The sequence below is a fragment of the Schistocerca nitens genome, chromosome 6 (genome assembly GCF_023898315.1).
Source record: "Schistocerca nitens isolate TAMUIC-IGC-003100 chromosome 6, iqSchNite1.1, whole genome shotgun sequence".
Taxonomy (NCBI): domain Eukaryota; kingdom Metazoa; phylum Arthropoda; class Insecta; order Orthoptera; family Acrididae; genus Schistocerca; species Schistocerca nitens.
The window spans coordinates 469755864-469777024 of record NC_064619.1 but is presented as its reverse complement, the minus strand read 5'-3'; the positions used below and the strand labels follow the sequence as shown (position 1 = coordinate 469777024).

Here is a 21161-nt window from a genome sequence, read left to right as displayed (position 1 = left end):
GCCATATGGCCATATGGAGCCTGGTCTTCTCGTGACCGCACATTCTCGTGACCACTGCTACGAATAATCATGTACAGAGGCTACATTCCTGGGAAGTCTTTCTGTAGTATTGCAGTACGGACACTCAGCTTCTTGTAGCCTTATTACACGATCTCGTTCAAACTCAGTGAGGTGTCGATAACGGCGTCTTTATCGCCTTAAAGGCATTCTTTACCAATATCAGCCCACCGTCTCCATTCGCAAAGGTAACTAATGCTCACGAAAGATACTGTGTGTATTTAAAGCAAACCTGATAAACAGCCTCATAGTGGCGCTAGTAGCGCCACTCTTATGTGACTAGCGTGTTATATGATTACATATTATATTCCAGACGTAGAAACACTCCTACCAACTTTCATTTATGTGGCACGCTCGCACAACTCCATTTTCGCGTTTTTTTTTTTTTTTTTTCCTCGTCAGTGTATTGGTGAGTCACAGTTGGAATCTGTAAATATCATGCAGACACTAGTTGTAAGACTTAGTACAGACATGAAGTGAAACGATCATATAGGCTTGGCCATAGGTAAAGCAGGTAGCAGCTTTCGGTTTAATGGTAGAAGACTAGGGAAGCGGGAGCAGCCCACAAAGGAGACTGGTTACAAATCACTCTTGCGGCCCATCTTGGAATATTACTCAAGTGTGTGGGACCCATACTAAATAGGCTAGCAGGGGACATTGAACATATGCAGAGAAGGACAGCAGGAAGGTCACAAGCTTGTTTGATCGTCGGGACAGTGTCACTTAGATGTTGAAAGAACTGAATTGGCAGACTGTTGAAGATAGACTGAACCCATCCCGACAAAGTGTACTGACAAAGTTTCAAGAACGAACTTTAAATAACGTCTCTAGAAATATACTACAACCCACTGCATATCGCACCCATATGGATCATGAGGATAAGATTAGATTAATCAAAACGCGCACAGAGGCATTTAACCAATTAAAAAGCCCTAATAACTGGTACAGTGGGACTTACCCTCTGCCGTGCACTTCACAGTCGTTTGTGGAGTACAGACGTAGATGTTGATAGATATTACCCATTTAGTTGTCATATAGTAATATTTCGTGTGATATAGCAAAAACTATCCTCTACTTTATGAAACATCTATTTGTTCTTCTCGAATCAGTTTTAATGGTTCGAACGGTGGGTTCTGAAGACTAATGCGAAGCTGTACTGTGAAGCATCGTAAGTACATTAATCATAATAAAGTGGGCTGCGAGAGGTGTCTGTCCTACAATGAATGTGTGTTGACTGGTTATTAACAGCTGTCAAACTGCAATCTGAACAGAAGGAATGTGGATATGAATAGAGATAAATGGAAATTGTAGATTTACTATAACAAATACTGATGGTACGATAGATCTCGGGTTTTTAAAAATAGTTCCAAGCATGCTAGTGTTTGTGTCATTAACATTCAGAAGAAATGTATTATTGTATCTGTGTATACTAAAATGTGTAGGAACCATAAAAATAAACGAATAAAATTTTGATCAAACAAAATATACAAAGCAAAGGCGCGCTGTACTGCATAGTGCGCCGTCTTTCAATTGCTATGGTGGACACTGGACTGACTGACTGTAATCTCTGGAGCCGCATTTGAAAAACGTGGTGTGGTTTAATATGGTGCAATGTGATAAAGTGCCAGTTACCTGTGATTTTAAATGTGTTTTAGTAAGAAAACCGAGAACTGCATTCTTACAGTTGACGTATATAAGCAGGTTTTAAGTTTTTTTTACAACATAACTTGAAACGCCGGGTGGTCTTCGTCTGTACCATGTGGTGAGGTTGTGTGTACAATCAACATGGCGTGTTCGGGGAGTGTAGAGTTTTCGAACGACGGGAGATACTTAAGTGCTTGCGGACAAGACGGAAAACTAAAGATATGGGAGACAGAGACAGGCCTCCTGAAACAAGAATATACACCCAATCTCCATCTCGTCTCACCTTGCACATGTCTGACATGGATAAGTTTACAGCGGCCTTCGGTAAGCCATGTGAATTTTGCGTTGGTATTGTGTGTATTCCACTTGTTTCGGGTATGAATATAACTTTAATGTATTTAATTTTTCATAATATCTGTGACGCGCTAGGTTTTCTAACGTTTACTTTAATATGACGAAATCCAAAATTACCCCGGGTTAGATTTGGCGCAAATTCTCTTCATAACTTAAGTTTACACATCCAGCAACTGTTTAGACATTGAAACTCAGTTTCTGTTTTAAAAATAACTTTCGATTTTTAAAAGGTGTATTCGTTGTTTAACTAATGACCTGAAAGGTTTTGGAGCTGTAATGACCGTGTTCGTTGATTGGTATCTCAGCAGCTGTTTATATCTGATATAGCGCCTGAGAAATTCTGTTGGTTGCGGAAGGTTTTCAACATAGACGTATAAAGCCCATATGTATTGTCCACTGATTAAGAGAACTTTAATCCTACTATAATCTGCCTCTGAGAAATTAGATATACATACAGTCATGGTACACTCTTGTACCCTGTTACAATGTGCAAATTTCCCTGAAGTTCAAAGCTGTCTGACATCCCATGTAAAATGATCTGTAGGCTACTACTATTGACACAGTTTTCTGGTGCAGCTGACTTCATACAGCAACAAGTATGCTAAAACCACATATAGTTTAATGTCGCCTAAAAGATACTGTTGTTATTGATACATTATTTCTTCAATTTTACTTACTTAGTAGTGTAATGTTTATTATTATCCAAACTGTGCTGTGTGAAAGAGAGATTTAGCAAATCATTAGGGCTGTGTATTAGAGATACATTTATCCTCCAAGCCCTGGTAATACTTAATTCTATTCTGATATCTCTGTACATTATACTTGCATTTTAAACAATTTGAGTTCCTCAGATTTTCATTGTTTGTCTTGACTGATACATTAATTACTTTAGTGTTACCATTTTACGTGGTATTTGAGCACCATTTGAGACCTTGTATATTGAGCAAGGTGGGACATTGATAAAACAGTGTACTTTCATTTGGAAGATAGTCAGTTCGTAATGATTTAGGTCTCCATTATTTCTGAATATCTTAACCCTTATGACGGGATTCTTCCTTTGAAAGGGCACAAGGCTGGGGCGAAGAGGAATATTTGGTGAGTCGTCAGCCATGGCCATGACGTTTTGTTAATGGGTGCTGTCACATCACCTTTTGGTGCATATATCCTGTTTTGTTGGTCGGCAAATTCAATACTAGCCATATTGTTTACACCTCTTATTGTATGTTTCCTATGTTACTGACCGAAGCCAATGACTGTATCAAATATCCCTTTGCTGATAAACTTCCCCAGTCATAGTTTATGACCATCTCTAATGACCTGATGAATGGTGGAACTTTAAACCCCAATCCAGCTTCCTTTCCTTTGAGATGCGATACACCTTAATGATCTCTTAGAAGCTTACTGTGTGCCGTACTTAAACACATTGAAGTAAGTAAATTATGATCAGTAGGTCTACATTTCAGGTTACAACATATCTGAATGCTGTGGCACTGATACAATTTCTTGTCATTGTGTCTTCATTGTTTCAGCCCTATTGAGCTACTCATTTCACAGCATTTAATTCATTTCATATAGTTTAATTTGATTATAAACAGAAGCACAACTGTTGGTTTTTTTAATCCCCTCTGGAGCATGGGGGGGGGGGGGAAGGGGGGTTATGTTAACTTATATTCATCTTGATATTAAGTTTTACAACGTACTGCTGAGACACTTGACAGCTGCCTGGCAACAAATGGAAGTAAATTCACTTCACCATTCATTTTGACCTGAGATCGAAATGAAGGATATCGTACAATCTTAACTAATAAGAGGGGTGGTCACAAAATTTTAATTATCACCTCCAAAGATTCAAGCTGTGATCCTGCAACTTTGCAGTTGTGTTGGCACTTCTCTATGTATATTCATCTTCAATATTACACTGTTTTCCAGTGATAAATGACTTGGTGGATCGACTGGTTGTAAAAGTCTTCATTTTGGCTGTTCAAGAAACATTACACCTTGAAAATGTTACGGAAATACATGCTGTGCAAAGATTTCTTCAACCAAGGAAAGAATTAGTCAGTAAATGCCATTTCAGGAGAATGCTGGGGGGGGGGGGGTGAGGCAAAATTTGATAGAGCAAAGAAGCAGCTGTGATTCTGTCCAGCATACAATGAATAGGGTGTTCTCATGAAGCAAAAATCCCACTTGGACAGATTCCCGTGACACTTCATCTCAACAGCCTCCTATAACCTTATCAGTAGATTTCAGTAGTGCGTTCTTGCGATAGTTTGTCCCGTATGAGCATAATGTGTTAGCAGCATACCATGTCAGTTGTGAAAAATTCTGATCATAATGTTATTTCCAATGATGATTGGGTGGTGGTGAATCCAAATGTTCGTTGCCTTACTCCTTTGACTCAGGGTTGTAATGATAATCCGTCATTCATCCATACTGATTCAGCACCTAAGAAAGTAATTGACCACACTGGAAATTTTGGGCCACATAAGCACTGTCGTATGATGGTGCAGTGATGCTGTACACTTCCACTAACTCGGCATGGATTTTTGTAGCGTTGTTCCAAATACAAAAAATGAATAGCTGTATGATTCTTCTCTTTGTCACTTTATCAATGAGCATCGCACTGTGGCATGGGAATCTGCGTTTACAAGGACTGGAGTAAACTTGCGTGGGGTGGGGGCAACATTAATCATGTAGGGTAGGTGGTGGTATTTGTAAACACTTTTTACTTACCTTCAGTGTATTTTACTCTACACAGCCTCTCATATCATTTAAATCATCAAATATGAAAATTAGGCTACATCTTTCTTTTTATCTAAAAGCGGGGTTTGGGGTACACATTTAACTTTTTTCATCCTGTAACTGATTGTTTACATTTACCCCCATTGAGAGGGGATAGTTGCAAACACCAAAATAATTAGTATGGGAAACTGTAAAAATAAAACAAAAGTTACTAAACAGTAAGGGCCTAAAGTTGTAAATTTCTTTTTTCATTACTTTAGATACATAATTGTTTTAATTTACCCCAATATTCACTTTTTGTTGAATGAGAAGTGAAAGAGAAATGAAAAATAAAGTTAGTCGGTTATTAAACGCTTTGATGACTCTATTTTGTAGTTGTGATGGCCCTTTCGAAGTTCTTGGTATAGCAAAATTTTCTTTGTATAGAATGATCAACTAATGATGATGTGGGCTGTTAGGGAGTGACAGCAAGATGATAACTGTCCTTCCTCACCAGTGGCCTTCAGTTTCGGTGGATCACTTCCCAAAGTGGGTTCATCTGCATTCAACATAAATGCAGCCTTGTTGATATCTCTGAGAACATACATCAAGTTCCCTTGCCATCATTTGAGCCTTCTGAAGATGTTCAGGCCTCCTTAAAGAAACCTATGGATCCCGAATCGTGAAACCAGGGTACCAGTTATTGCCTGGTAGGACTATACCATTTTTAAATGAGGTGACAAAATTTACCTTTACCCTGGTTTCATGTGTACAATTATCTCAATCATCTACAAATATGGGGTAAATGTAAATGAACCATAGCCTAAAAATGATGTTATGACAAACCTTGAAAACTCCGGCAAATATGAAAAATAAATAACTCGTCGAACATGTGAAAACTACAGTAGGGTGTGAATAACTTATAGAAACTGATTTCGATGGAAAGGCATAGTAAGTGTTCAACTTACTGAAACAGAAAGGTGCAAGAAATTGATTTTCTATCTGCCTTGTACACTTTCACAAAGTATCTGTTGACAACAATTGCTTAGATGTAGCACCAAAGTCCATTAACAGGAGTTAGCCAACATACACACACTAATTTTCCCTCAATATTAGTCTTTGGTACCAGCATTCTTAAATTTCTTGCTGCTTGTGTTTATAATTACTCTGATATAATCTAACAAAAATTTTTAGGTGTAGTAATTAAGACAGCTATGATGTCATGCAAATACTTGTACTATAACAGTTACAGTATAAGGACACCTGTGAGACCAAGAAGGTTTTAGAATGGGATTTTCTTGTTATTAAAGTCTTCAAATTTATTAAAAACTTAAAACTGTTAAGGTCACTGAGGTTATCTGATACAAACTGTGTGTAAATTAAAGAACATTATAGAATAAGACCAATCGAATAAAGCTGTGCAGTTATTAAGATACTGACCTCATTTATGAGGAGAGCTTGTGCTGCCTTGCCATTCTGATTTAGAGTTTGTCTTTTTCCTAAATCATTTCAGGAAAATTTCTGTATGGTTCCAACAGCAAGGCCATTGGGTGATTTCAAGAGTAACTGAGCCTGATATTTTTAATTGAATTTGTTGTAGTTTTCTGAATCTACAAAAGTAAAATTTTATTCCTGGAAAAAAATACAAAAATTTACAAAATTGAGGAAATAGTTAAATGAGGTTGGTTGGCTCTTCTGTAGGTGGGGATGAAAGACAATAAATTTGCTTTTTGTATTGGGAACCATTTAAATTTCGGTTCCAGCCATTTGTTTCACTTGTTAAGATCAAAGACCAGGACCTTGTCTTGTGGATAAACTTCAGTTAAAGAAAGGTGAGATATTAAGCAATATGCAACTAATTTACAGAAACAGCTATGCATTTAGTGTCCAGTCTGTGTGGGGGGACGAAAAACTTTATAATGTAACTGAGCATTCATAACAGTTCCAGTGACTGCAGTTCTTTTATTTTAGGTTACACATGAGAAAACCAAATAAAAATATCTACTGTTCTATAAAGCGGTGTTTAATATGTAGGTGACAAAGTATAAATGTTGAAAGTAGTTTTGGCCCCCATGTTGGGATACCACCAGTCGGCTTTGAACCATGACATCATCAGGATGAGGGGCACCGCTACTTCAAGCGTATTCAGTATGGTGACCTCAGTGTTAATCATTACACCAGTGAATAAACATCAGTAACACATAAAATGTTTAACTCCAGCAATAAAATGAAGCCAACAGGACAACCATGGGAAGTGGGGGTTTTGAGGAAGGACAAACTAAATACAGGACAATAACAGTCATGACGCCATTCCAAACAAATATTCATCCAAAAATGATGTACATGAAATTGTCAAAAATCAACCTAACAAAAAAGAAGCAAAAACACGCTGTTGGCATTTCACTTTACTGACACAGCTCAGTAGCCAGCAGCTAATGACATTAAGAAACTCACTTGCAAGGCAACAAAAGCAAACTCTGAAAGCACTGAGAAACACATAACACAAAATCTAGTGGTTCACTAAAATCAGTGACAAACAATTGAGAAACAAAAATACTGTACTAGTAAGTGACACTTTCTATCCAACAAGCCTTCTGCAAACACAGTCCATTTCTGACATGCCTCACCTTAATGATATCACACAATACAGTTACACAGGGTGTATACGTTCCGGGAGATCTGGGAAAAACCTGGGTACTTTTTCATCTGGGAGAAAACTGTGAATAACCGGGGAATGGTTTAGAATTCCAGGAATTTTTCATTGTCTTACTTTAGAGTTAAATTTGTGTAATTTTGGCAGGTAAGAAATGATACTCTAACAAACAATTTTTTGTTAGCCCACTACTGTGGCAATAAAATATAAATGAGATAGAAACACCAGTGTAAAACTTGCAACAAAACACAGTGCGCACATAAGTGTCCGCCGACAGCAAAATGACAAAAGGCTTCAGGACGAAGACTATTCAATACTTAAGAACAATTGCTTTCAATGAGCACCACGTAACAGAAGTTTATATTTATAACAGGTCGCGGGAAAATATTCCAAATGGTGATTTGAGGAGTGTTACTTTCAAAGTAAATTTCCTTTTATGCACAATGAATTATGTTAAGTGTGAAAATGTGTGATGAATTTCTTACATCACAGAGTGATTGACTCTCATTCAAAGCTTAACACTTTGAGGGCCAGTCAATTAGAAGAATTTCGGCCCCAGAAGACTAGAAATTTATGTAGTCATTTAAAATTTTCTACCAAACAATATGCAACTAATATGCAATTAATTTCTACCAAACAATAAAACACCTGATTTGGAACAATGAAGTTTCAGAAAGAGCAAAACTCCTTATGTATAAGAATTATTACATCCCTATTGTCACCTATGGTGGAGAAACATGGACAATGACAGAAAGGGACTGGAGCAGACTGCAAGCAGGGGAAATGAAATTTCTCAGAGCAGTTAAGGGAAAAACAAGAATGGACAGAGTAAGGAATGTAGAGATTAGAAAGGACCTCAAACAAAAAAGTATGAGAGAAGAAATTGTAAGAGAGAGATTAAGATGGTATGGGCATGTTAAGAGGATGCATGGGCAGAGACTCCCCAAAATTATGGAAGAACTAAAGATGGATGGGAAAAGACCTAGAGGGCACCCAAGAACACGGTGGAAAATGGGAGTCAGAATATCTGTTGAAAGGAGAGGTGTGACCTGGCAGCAAGTGGAGGAAGAAAAGTGGTGGGAGGACCGAGCCAAATGGAGAGGACTCGTCAGCACCCAGACCCGGCAGTAGCTGGAGCGGGATTCGGATATAGATAGATAGATTAAAATTTTACTGGCACATTTGCATTTGATACAGGGTGAGTCAGGAGGAAAGGTACATGCTTTGAAGGGTGATAGTATTAGTGATCCTGAACAAAAAAACTTCATATTGGCGTATGCCCTATTCCGAATGGTTTCCGAGATAGAACTCATTTAATATCACTTCTGTACGTTTTTCTTGAATAACTCGAAAATTGCACCCTCCAGTACAAAAAAAACCAGGGCGACTCGGTCTGCTAGGAAAGTGCTTGTGACAGTGTTCTGGGATATGTATAGTGTGTTGTTGGTGGATTTTACTGAGCAAGGGACCACTGTAAAAGCTGCAGCTTACATTAAAACTTTGGTTAAATTGCGTTGTGCTCTTTGTGGCAAATGCCACAACATTAATTCTGGTGATGTCAGATTTCTTGGCAATGCTTTACCCCCATTTTGCTGCTTTTGTTTGTTCGAAAATTTGGGTAGGAGGTGCTCCAGCAACCACCAAACAGTCCTAACCTTGCACCTTCAGACTAATCTGTTTGGTCCCATGAAGAAATTCCTGGCTGGCCAGAGCTTTGCGACATAGGCGCAAGTGAAACCAGCAGTCCACAGGTGGTATACTCAAATCAAATGGACTTCTATGAACAGGGCATATTGAAACTGGTACCACGATGGGAGAAATGTGTTGAGAATGTTGGTGACTGTGTAGAAATATAGGTAGAGTTCATTTGTGGTTTTTGTTGTTGTTTTGTTACCTATTAAACTTTTTGGTAGTAAAATTATTGTGTGTTACTTCGTGATATTCCCTCATACTTAAAGGATTTGAAGTTCAGTTCCCAGACATAAATTATGTAAAGGAATAAAGCACAGTTCTCAAAAGCAACAAGAAAAAAAATTGCCTTTAACGATTAGATTTCCAAGCAATGTCTTTCTATGAGATATATGTAAATAACTTTCTATTTGATGATTTGCATTTTTGTTCCAGATTTTAATTTACTGTTAAAAGCAGACTCAAATTTTCATGCGAATAGTTAACAAAAATAAAATGTTAATTTTACTAAGAATATTCTGTATTTGTTTTAACATTTTCATTTGTTAACAAATATGAAATTAAAAAAATAGACTACTAGGGAGATATAACCAATGACTTAAGGATTATGATCTGATGCTAGTATGTGTGAAGCTACAGACAGAGTAGTTAATTCCATAGAACTGCTTTGTACTTTACCACTTTCGTAAATTTTCTAAGGTGATTTCTTTGACACTTCACCAACCAATTAACCACCTTGTTAGTATGTACTTATTGGATTTTGTACCAATTATTTTGTCAGCGACTCTGACATTGCAGAAGCTGGTTCATATGTAGTACACTTTGCCCATTGACATATAGGTGTCAGGTTTCCATATAAATTCAAGTGGTGGTGTATTGCCGGTGTATGAAATGTATTCACCGGTTCTTTTATTTGAAGTTTTGAATGCTGCTGACTCAAGTTGTTTGTATTTCTGGATATGAAGGAAGTCTTGTTGAAGGTATTAGTGTAGAGCAGTGATAGATGTTTTGGGAATTGATTACAGTTCTTAACTTTCTTTTTTGATTTTTCTTCTACTCGAACATTCTTATTGGAGAGTGATCTCAAAAATGCATCTCCTGTGCAGGTATCTTCAAAGAAGAAGCGCCGTTCGAAGTCATCAGAATCTGCAGAAAAAAATGTAGACGTAATTGCAATGGGAACAACTGCAGGTAATGTGCTACTCTATAGCATTGCAGTGGGAGATGTGGAAGCACAGTTACAGGGTGGCCACAGCGGCTCTGTTACATGCTTATCTTGGTCTGCGGGCTCGCATTTGTATAGTGGCGGTGCGGATACTCATGTCACAGAGTGGGCAATCAACGATGGTTCTGTGAAAAGGTGAGAATACTGTGAATTCAACTACTGAATCTGAATGTTCCATTGTAAGTGATATAAAACTGCCTGTTGTTACATCTCCCTTTTCTGAAAAATTTACAAAATTATAATGTATTTATTCCTGTACCATTCTTGTACCATGTTAATCAGTGAAGGGAAAATGATTTTTAGTCCTCAATGACACATCTGACTAAGGGTTCACTTCTATGTGAACACATTTTAATAGTTCCATAGATTATATGATACAGTTTTTGTGAATTTTTAAGGAGAGACGGTGGCAGAAATAATGAAAACTTTACAATATATTTTTATTTCCTTATTTGATAGTAAATATAATTGAGATTATCATCCCAAATGTTTTCCTTGAAATTCGCACTACAAATAGCATAAAAAAATTAAAACCCTAAGCAGTGTAATGCACCAAGCCCGCTTTTCAATGTACCATATGGAGGAAAAATTTTATTGCAGAATTTGGCCTGTGAACGTGGAAAATGTAGCGTTAGAAGACTCTGATTTTTTTTTTGTATACATAACAGCAGTGTTGTAAAGAAGGCTGTGGAGCCATTTTCTGGTTCAGTCAGTTTGGTATAGAAGGCTGTGGAGTGTTGTAAACAAGTTTTGTGCCGTTCAGTGGAATTAGTGACGCTTGATTTATTGTGCCATTCTTTGTGCAAGGTTGAATCTGTTGATCCCTTTTTACAATGCCTAGGCGTGGTAAAGTATTTAAAAAATATAGTAAGTCCCATATTTCCATTGTAAAGCGAAAAATTGACATTGAGGTTAGGGTCGGGCCTGCAGATGCAAACATTAGCTTGTCTCAAAGTATTGTCAGAAGAAACAAATCATGACAGAAATACAGGTTTCAGAATTGTGGATCTGGAAATGATGACAGAAGCACTTAGAAAAGCCTGCAAGTGTTCTGTTTGTGGAGGAAATGTGGATTTGGTTGATGATGGAAAGAGAGAAGGTTTGGTTTGCACATTGCAAATTTTGTGTCAAAACTGTGATGCTGACAGACCAAGGTCAGTAATAGAATCTCTGAAGCCAATATGAGATTTGCTTATGGACCAAGATGTATAGGGATTGGGAGAGATGGTGGAAACCTTTTATGTGGTATTATGAACATGCCTGGTCCTCCCCTAAAATTTTCTGCAATGAATACTGCTCTCCTCAATGCAGTTGCAGAAGTAAGTGAAGAGAGCATGAAAATGGCAGTCCTGGGGGCAATTCAAGAAAATTGTGAAGCAACTAATAGCAACGATATAGCAGTTTTCTGCAACAGTTCCTGGATGAAGAGGGGGCATACTTCATTGCATGGAGTTTAAACAACCATTAGTGTCGACACTGGAAAAGTATTAGACTTAGAGGTGATGTCTAAATATTGTTCTGCATGTTCCGTGCACCAGAAATATATTGATGCAGGTAAAGAAGAGATTGGCAGGAAGCCCATAAAGCTGTTTGTATCAGAAATTATGCAGGCTCCAGTGGATGGATGGAAGCTGCAGGTATGAAATTGATTTTCCATAGATCTTTGTAAAAAGTATGGAATAAAATACGTGCAGTATTTAGGAGATGGAGACTCTAGTGCTTTCAGAATGTAGTTGAAAGTCAGCCCTATGGAAAAGATTGCACTATTGAGAAACTGGAGTGCTTAGGCCTTATTCAGAAGACTTGTTGCAGAAGACTTGTTGCAGACAATAAAGGCAAGCTACTAGAGGATGGGAAGTCACTGGGAGGTAAAAACAGACTTAACAAAGAAGAGAATTGACAGCCTACAAGTGTCTTATGGTGCTGCAATTAGAAGTAACCTCACAAGCTTGAACAGTATGAGGAAAGCAGTATGGGCCATTTGGTTTCATTACTCGTTGACAGACATTACACCTCAACATGGCTTCTGTTCTAATAAATGGGGCAAATTTTTGAAAAGTAAGGAAAGTGGGGAAGCTTATACCCATAAAAATAACCTTCCTTATGAGGTTTCAATGGCCATTAAACCAACTTTTAGAGCACTGACTTCACCAGAACTGCTAGAAAAATGTCTGCATGGGAAAACACAGAACCCAAATGAAAGTTTCAATGCTCTTATTTGGAAAACATGTCCAAAGACTGTGTTTGTTTCCAATTTGATGGTGAAGATTTCTGCTTTTGAAGCTGCAGCAGTGTTTAATGATGGGAATGTGGCAAGACTTCACATCCTCAGCAAGTTGGGCTTTACACCTGGAGTCTTCACTGAGCAGGTACTGCAGATCATCGATAAGCAAAGAATCGCGAAGGCGGAGAGTTCAGTCCAGAACATACAAGAAATTGCTAGGCAAAGGAGCAGAGAAGCTAAGAGCTGTAGAGGTTGATGCGGAAGAAATGGAATATGGATATGGGCAGTTTTAGCTAAGGTATGATAGAGATTTTGATTTTTTTTTTTTTTCAAACTTTAAAATGACTTTTCTGCAAATTAAGGTTTTCTGCTTTCAGGAACACACATATCAGAAACTACTGGAAGGATTGCAATGAAAATTGGCACACCTATTCTTTTACTTTGAAGCAATATTAAAGTGGAACGAAATTTTAATAGAGATATTATACACAGTTTTGTGGTTGATAATATATTGAACAGTTTGCTTGTAAAAAATGTTCGAATCCAAAATATCACAGAAAATAATAGCATTAATTTACCAAAAAGTTACTGCACTTAATTGTACACCTATTAGTGTAGATTATTTTACCATTAAAAAATTTTTCCAAAATTGCCTCGAAATTATGAAAAAGTGTACCTTAAAATAATAATGCAATAAATTCAAAATTATCTCACTGCATTAGATTATTAAAAATTCTGAATTTAAAAAAATCATGTTAGATCTCTATACATAAGTGTGAAAAATTTCAATGAGATTGAACAAAAAGTGGCAAAGGTATGGATTTACAAAAATATCAGTGCAAGACTGCCACTGTCTCCCCTTAAAACAGAGAACAACTCGGGTTGTATGTAGATGTGACACATCGACCGGGGTAGTCCATTAGACTCACATTTGGGAGGATGACGGTTCAAACCTGCTTCTGGCCATCTTGATTTAGGCTTTCCTTGATTTCCCTAAATCACTTATAAGGCAAATGCCAAGATGGTTCCTTCAAAAGGGCACGGCTGCTTTCCTTCTCCATCCTTTCCTAATGTGAGCTTGTACTCAGTCTCCAATGCCCTCATTGTGGATGGGACATCAAACACTAATTTGCTCCTCCTAGGTGTGACACATGTGCTTGGTAATGGTGGCAAATAATGAATTACACTGTTTGTATCACGAAATGCCAGTGACTAATGTATAGTGCCCATAATGTTTAAAATTTGTAATGAGGAAGTTGGAGAAAAAAATCTGATAAATTTCCTGGATATTTTTCTTGATGCTAAATAGCATAATTTCCAGATCGTGCCTGCATGTTACTTTCTTGGATTTTAATGTCAGATTTCATTGTCAGCAATGTGTGAAGCCACTGAAACTCCCTATAGATGTAAAATTTACACTAGCGTATTTTCGGTTATTGGCAGACACATACCCTATGCAAGCAGTTTACTGTGTAAAACTAACATCTTTACTGTCGTAGTTACCATTAGTGAAGTCATTTATGTGAAATGAGAGCAATCTGCTTGTAATTATTCTGTTCACTGCAGTGACCAGAGTAATGAGGCAGCTGTCTTCAGACTTCTTGTTCTGTTTTCTTCATCAAAGTGGACTTATTGTGTTAAAATCTCATAATCAAATGTTGGATTCTATGTTTTCATGCTTCACTGATAATCCAAGTTTTGTGTGTGTTCCAGTTATTCAGAAATGACTAATTGTTGGTGTCTCACCAGTCCACATTTCATTAGGGTGTTTTATTCCCTAAATTTTAACTTCCTGCACTATTAACAGATTCAACCCAAAAACTTTTATCAGGTTCTCCATCAAATAGTATACATCTTACCTTTTCTATCACAGTTCTGTTCAATGCACAATTTTGTTCTGGTGTATAGCTATTAGTCAATTAATGTCAAAACCCATGCTTATTCAATACTCTGCCAAAACTCTCACAGCAGAATTCTTTACCATTATCTGTTCTAATTATTTTGCTTTTTCTATCTTGCTGATTTTATGCCAATTTTTTGAAATTCGCGAAGTCTGTCAAAAGTTTCAACCGTTGTCTTTAGTAAATACACAAATGCCATTAGGCTATAATCATCTTCCAAAATGAGAAAAACTTCGCATCACCTAGTGACATAACTTCCTTTGGTCCACAGAGATCTGCCTGTATAATCTCGAATATCTTAGTAGCTCTACTGCCTTCATGAGAAAAAGGCTGTCTTGTTTGCGTGCTATCATTACATGCCACACAACTCTGCTTAGTAATATTCATGTTAACATTGTCACACACAATTCATTCAACAGCAGCATCTCTCATTTTTATAAGGCTGTTCACTTTTATGTGTGTTAACCTATGGCAACTAGATGCAGTAACAATTCCTGAAAAATTACTTCTGTCAAAGCTCAGCTTACAAATATCATTAATAAGAGTCTATGCCAACTAGATACAATAACCATTCCTAAAAAATTACTTCTGTCAGTGTTCAGCTTATAAATAGCATCAACAAGATCTAAAGTTGCCACTAATTCTGGATTCTTGTTAATATTACAAAATTCAACTGAGTTTCCTGGCTCAATTAACCTGTTCACAGACAATAAATTCATCAATTCCAAAACACCCACAACATTTTTCACTTTGGCATCATAAAGTCTTTTCAACTACCGTTGTTAAATCAACTTCTCCAGATCATAACATGGAACACAGGAATTTCAGTCTGATTCGCTACCACAGTTTTATGCATGGTAATATTGGTGACTGTATTCTTCACCCAGTTTTTATTTGCTATATGATGGGCACTAGCACCCAAATCGACAAACCAGTCACTTCTTGAAAAGAATCGTTTAATAATACTGTACTGAAGGCATTTGAGGTTATGTTTTGTCCGATATCATTAACCTCACTACTAGGGCATTTTCTTTTAAAATGTCCTGGCTTTTTGCCCTTGCAGCAAGTAACTTCTTTCTTGCCAGAGTCATCAAACAATAATTTCATTTTCTGCCACAAGTCCACTGACATTTTGCTTCTTTTACATGTCCATACACAAGACGGATTAATAGTAAGAATTATTACTGAGCGAGGTGGCGTAGCGGTTGGCACTCTGGACTCGCAGGTGGGAGGATGACTGTTCAAACCATCATCTGGCCATCCATATTAAGGTTTTTGTGATTTCCCTAAATTGCTCCAGTTCCTTTGAAAAGGCATGGCCAATTTCCTTCCTCATCCTGAACACAATCTGAGCTTGTGCTCATCTCTAATGACTTCAATGTTGACGGGATGTTAAACCCAACTACTTCTGAGATACGTTTTGCCAGTCCTTGGAGAATTAGCATGTTCCTTTCTTGATTGGAAAAGCCCAATTTCTGTAGTTTTCATGTCCATTAAAGTCCGGCAGATGAATCAAATAATTTGTTGCCACCTTTGTTGAGTGAAATAATTTTTCTGTTCAACAACAGTATCCTGGACTTGGCCCATAAACTGTTGAGAGTTCTAATGTGTGTGGGTACTACAAGTTAGTTAGTTCTGGTGATAATACTGTTGACATATTAGTGAACATTTGTTTAGTCTCCTTCAGGTTAAAACAAACTTGCACGTTTTACTGCACTGAGAGCCACATGATGTATTGCACGAGAAATCTAACATTACACAATAACAGTTGCACAGTTGTAAGTAGATAAGTCAAGTGGGCACATACTGATACTGAGCTAAGCTCACAAGAGTTCATAGATGGTCTCTCTCACACTCCACACACACACACACACACACACACACACACACACACACACACACACACACACACACACACACACACACAGTGCGTGTCACTGGAACCAGGAATGTTCAGAGTTTTGACACAGTTGCGCTGTTGTTTGTTTGTACCAACATGGTGATTACACTATTTTGTGATGAAATTTGCATGAAGTCAAGCCATTGTTCAAGTGCGACATGCATTCCGCTATTGATTCAGAAAGAAACCGCCTCTGCGAAAGCAGATTTATGACTGGCATAAAATGTTCTTGGAAGTTGATTACATATGCAAAGGGAACAGCATCGGTTAATCACGTGCATCTGATGATGTCAAGCATATCAAAGATGCGTCCACAGAGCCCTTGGAAGGTCAGGCCAAGAACTTCTTCCTCAAACAATGGTGTGGCATATTCTGAAATGACACCTGCATATGAAGCCTTAAAAGTTGCAGTTACTGCAGCAATTGCATCGTGGTGACCATAACAGAAAGTACTGAATTTCTCATTACAGTTCTCCAGGATATGGTAGAAACCTTTTTTCTCTCCTTTTTTTTTTTTTTTTTTTTTTTTTTTTTTTTTTTTTTTTTTTTTTTTAAAAATAGAACAACTCGTCTTTTCAAACAAATTGATGTTTCTGCTATCATGTAAAGTAAACTGATATAATGTAAGAATTTGGGGGGGGGGGGGGTCACAAAATCCTGGCATTGAAATTGAGAATCATAAACAGTGAATGTTTTTGGCGCCATTTCTGTTCACAAAGTTTGTGCAAACTGAGATGGGAATATGCCTGGACATGCTGCAAAAGTGGTAGTTTTCTCAACTTACTTTATTGAGGATTCCAATGATTTTGTTTTAGTTCTTCTCTTTCTCCGTGTTGTGTGGCATTATCTTATCATCATCCTCCCAGTGTTTCATTGGATAGGATGGACAACGAGAACTTATTCATTGTTTTTGGTCTCGCAGGTCATCAGACCTCAAACCTTTAAATTTTTTTTTTTTTCGTCTCCTGTGAAAGTACGTAAGGCAGTCTTTGACCCACCTATGGCAGCTACTCGTAAAGATCCGAGAAATTCAGTTGTTAAAGCTTTCTGTTCAGTAAACAGGGACCTGTTGATTCAGGTGTGTAATGAAATGGCCTACCGTGTCGATGTTTCTTGAGAAAGACATGGTGCTCATGTTAAGTTTGTAGTATAGTGTCAGTGCGAACATAAAACTTTGAATCTTTCACTATCCAGTGACATACGCAATGTGTTTCTATCTTTCACTGTTGGTCTGTAATAAACAGTTGACATCTATTCTTTGTTTTTGAATAACACTAAACATTGGACATAACTTCTGCTGCTGTACTGAAGGAGATGTGAAGATGATTGTAACATTACTTAGTGTTTCATCTAAATACATTTGAAAGAAAGCAATATTCCCTGCTTACTATTCAAAATGTTACTGCGATTTTTTGTTTGGCTGATTATAAAACCATCTCAGATGAACTTTACTTTTTAATCTTTTGCAGCAAGTGGAAAGCAGGAACTGAGCAGTTGACTAGTATCTTAGTTTTACCAGATGGAAAGTCACTCCTGGCAGCAAGTCGAACTATTAGTTGGTGGAATTTGGATGACAAACAAGTTATAAAAACCTTTGCAGGCCATTCAACAGATGTTTTAAATTTATTATATGTTGCTCCAGTGACTGAACATTCGGAAAACTATTTCCTGAGCTCAGCCAAAGGTGATCGTTATGTCAATGCATGGTAAGTAAATTATTTTTTCAGTCTTCTTCATCACAGAAACTGTGTAGCCTCTAGTTTAATTATTTTGGTCATAATGCAGGCAAAAAGTGTTTCATATTGCAGCTGATCATTTTACATCTCTCTTTGGGGCTGTTAAACATCTTGCTTTGGTATAGTATTATATGCATAGCTTTTTGTAGACAGTACTCATCATTTCCACAAAAAAAAAAAAAGAAAAAAAAACCCAACGGTAGACACACATTATAAGCATGCAAACAGAAAAGTTCATCATAGGCTAAGATAGGTTTTCTTCCCATGACTTGCCTATCATAGTTAGTCAAAGAACCAGTCTAGCAGCTGCAGGTATGAGCAAAATCCAGTGAACAAAATCGATTGAGTCTGTTACGAAGGACACACTCATTTTGCTGTAAGATGCTGACCTATGTATGCACTGAAGTGGCATATTGCGGGCTGTGGCTGGGCAGCATCCCCACTGACCATCGTAGCAGTTAACACAGGTTAATGAGGTATATGCAGTATCAGTGTTCATCAGAGGAGCTACTGAGTCCCCCCTCCCCCCAACTATGCAATAGGGACAAAAGGCATGGCCAGTGTGGGCAGTCTCGATGTGTGGTGCCACTATGTAGTGTGTTAGTGTCTCAATAGTGATTGATTGATGTCTTACACTTTGAGCAAGTAACGAAGATGCTGGCCGAACTAATTCGATAGGTTAGGATACTGTTTGGTACTGTTTGCATTTGAGTGTGATATCACAAGAGTCAGTTCGAAGTTATTATAGAGCAGTTCTTGTGTTTTTTGGAGTTCAGTTGTGCCACCAGTTGTGGTTGTCTTTGGGACAGGTTGGCTAGAGCTGATAGCACTTGCCCTGGCAAGTGTAGCTGATCCCAGTGTTGCCATCCTTGGTTAACACCAGGATGTTGCACTTGTCACCAACTGACAGTCTTCAAGGCACGTGGTGGCTCCTGGAATGTGTCCTAGTGTGGCTGAAAGTAGGCATGACCGTATTAGAGTGCTGACCTGGAATTGTGTAGTTTTGTTCTCTTATCTATTGGGCAGATCGAGGAACATTCCTTGAAGGTGGCCATGAATCTTCTTGGCTAGACTTGTGACCACTGACTTGTGTTCCTCTGTAAGTTGCTAGAAAACCATTGAAACCATTTTTAGAGTTAGCCTCACACTAGTACTTAAGCTTTTGAAATTGGAAACTGACATAAATTTTGGTGTAATGTCAGTCACAATGGTAACTGGTGAACCCTCCATGATTATCATCTTCGATAAAGCTGTGGTGGTATGTTACAGTCTGGCCACATATGGGAATTGGATCTGTTACAATGAGTTGTGTTGTTAAAAAAGATCCTATTAAATCAACACGGAGATATTCACGAGATATTCACACAGTTGTGTGTGTTTTGGCCATGAGCAAAAACTTTGAGAGGCATTGATGGATGGATTCCGCAGGCCTCAGAATTCCACAGAATAATATTCAAAGTAGTGTTTACATTCATTTAATCCCCCCAGGGGATCCACAACTCTTTTGTGGATACGTGCGTAGCGAGCACGGGACCCCGAGCTGATGTGGCCTTCCTTCCTTTCCGGGCTGCATACCTTCCTTTTCCGCATCCTTCCCCATCCCCCATCTTCGCCCACCCCCCTCACCTCTGGCTCTTTCCTTCCCTTTCTCCCCCTCTGGGGGTATGGTTTGTGCCTACGTCCGGAGACGGACGCTTGTAAATGTACCACATTCTTCGCCTTCCTTGCTTGTAAGTCTTCATCCTTCCTTTGTCCTACTCTTTTCCTTACCTCTTCTCTCTACCCTTTTCTCCGCTGCCGCGTTTGAGACCTCTTCTTTCCTTTCCCTTTCTCTTTCTTCCTCCCTGTGCGTGTCTGAAGGCCGACCCACGCACTTCCACGCGTAGCCGGTGACGGGGTAACGCGTAATTCCCCGCCCCGGGTAGACAGGTAGGACACGTACGTACCCCCTGGTAACGGCCAGGCCCAGGGAGGGGTGATTACCCGAGCTGATACCTTCCGAAAGTGCCGATTGGTCCCTCCTTCCGTTTGTCGGGAGGTGTGACCTGAGGTGTGAACAATCACTTAAGGCGGGAGTGCCCTCAGAGAGGGCCCCCACAAGGGAGGAGCGCGCCATCGGAGACGCCGGTAATCATGGGGGATTCTTCCGCAATGGTTTCCTCACCTTCCACTATGTCTGCTCACAAACGTAAGTTCACTGAGTCTCAACCACAGTCAGTTCTTCCATCGTTGCCACAGTTCCTTGTTGTTTCTCGGTCTGACGAAGGTCACGACTTCTCCACTGTCAACCCTTTCATTATTCAGAAAGGTGTCGACGCAATTGCAGGTCCTGTAAAGTCTTGTTCCAGATTACGGAATGGCACTCTGTTGTTAGAAACAGTCAGTGCCCTCCAGGCACAAAAATTGCTGCGTACCTCACTACTACACACCTTCCCTGTCCGGGTGGAACCGCACCGTACCTTAAATTCCTCGCGTGGAGTCGTTTATACACGCTCCCTCGATGGACTGTCTGACAAAGAAATTCAGCACTACCTGTCTGACCAGGGCGTAACGGCTGTTCATAGGGTTATGAAAAGGGTTGACATGAACATCATTCCAACCCGCACTGTCTTCTTGACATTTGACAAAGTTCAACTCCCATCGAAAATCAAAGCCGGCTATGAGATAATTTCCGTTCGCCCTTACGTCCCAAACCCTACGCGTTGCTATCGGTGCCAGCGGTTCAATCACACCAGCCAGTCCTGTTCCAATCCGGCCAAATGTGTTACGTGTGGCAGGGATGCCCATGAGGGTGCTTGTCCACCTCCATCCCCTCGCTGCATCAACTGTATGGGTGACCACGCCGCTTCCTCTCGAGATTGTCCCATTTTTAAGGACGAAAAGCTCATCCAGGAAATTAGAGTAAAGGAAAAGGTGTCGACCTTTGCTGCTCGAAAATTATTCGCCAGTCGACAGCCCACCGTGCCTCAGAAAGGAAAATACAGCACTGTCCTTGCTTCTCCTTGGCCAACAAAGGAGGCGGCCACGCAGACTTGCGACCTCACCTTTAGTGCCACG

The 21161-nt window shown here is 38.9% G+C and overlaps 1 protein-coding gene across 1 annotated transcript in view; it reads left to right on the top strand.

Moving 5' to 3' along the window:
* The first annotated feature begins 1603 nt into the window (after positions 1-1603).
* LOC126262399 (WD repeat-containing protein 43) overlaps positions 1604-21161 on the top strand; it is a 78900-nt gene continuing 59342 nt past the window's right edge. Inside the window, exons 1-3 of the mRNA XM_049959013.1 lie at positions 1604-2025; positions 10225-10478; positions 17838-18074. Coding sequence (XP_049814970.1) covers positions 1843-2025; positions 10225-10478; positions 17838-18074 — 674 coding nt within the window. The 5' untranslated portion in view covers positions 1604-1842. The remainder of the gene's footprint in view (positions 2026-10224; positions 10479-17837; positions 18075-21161) is intronic.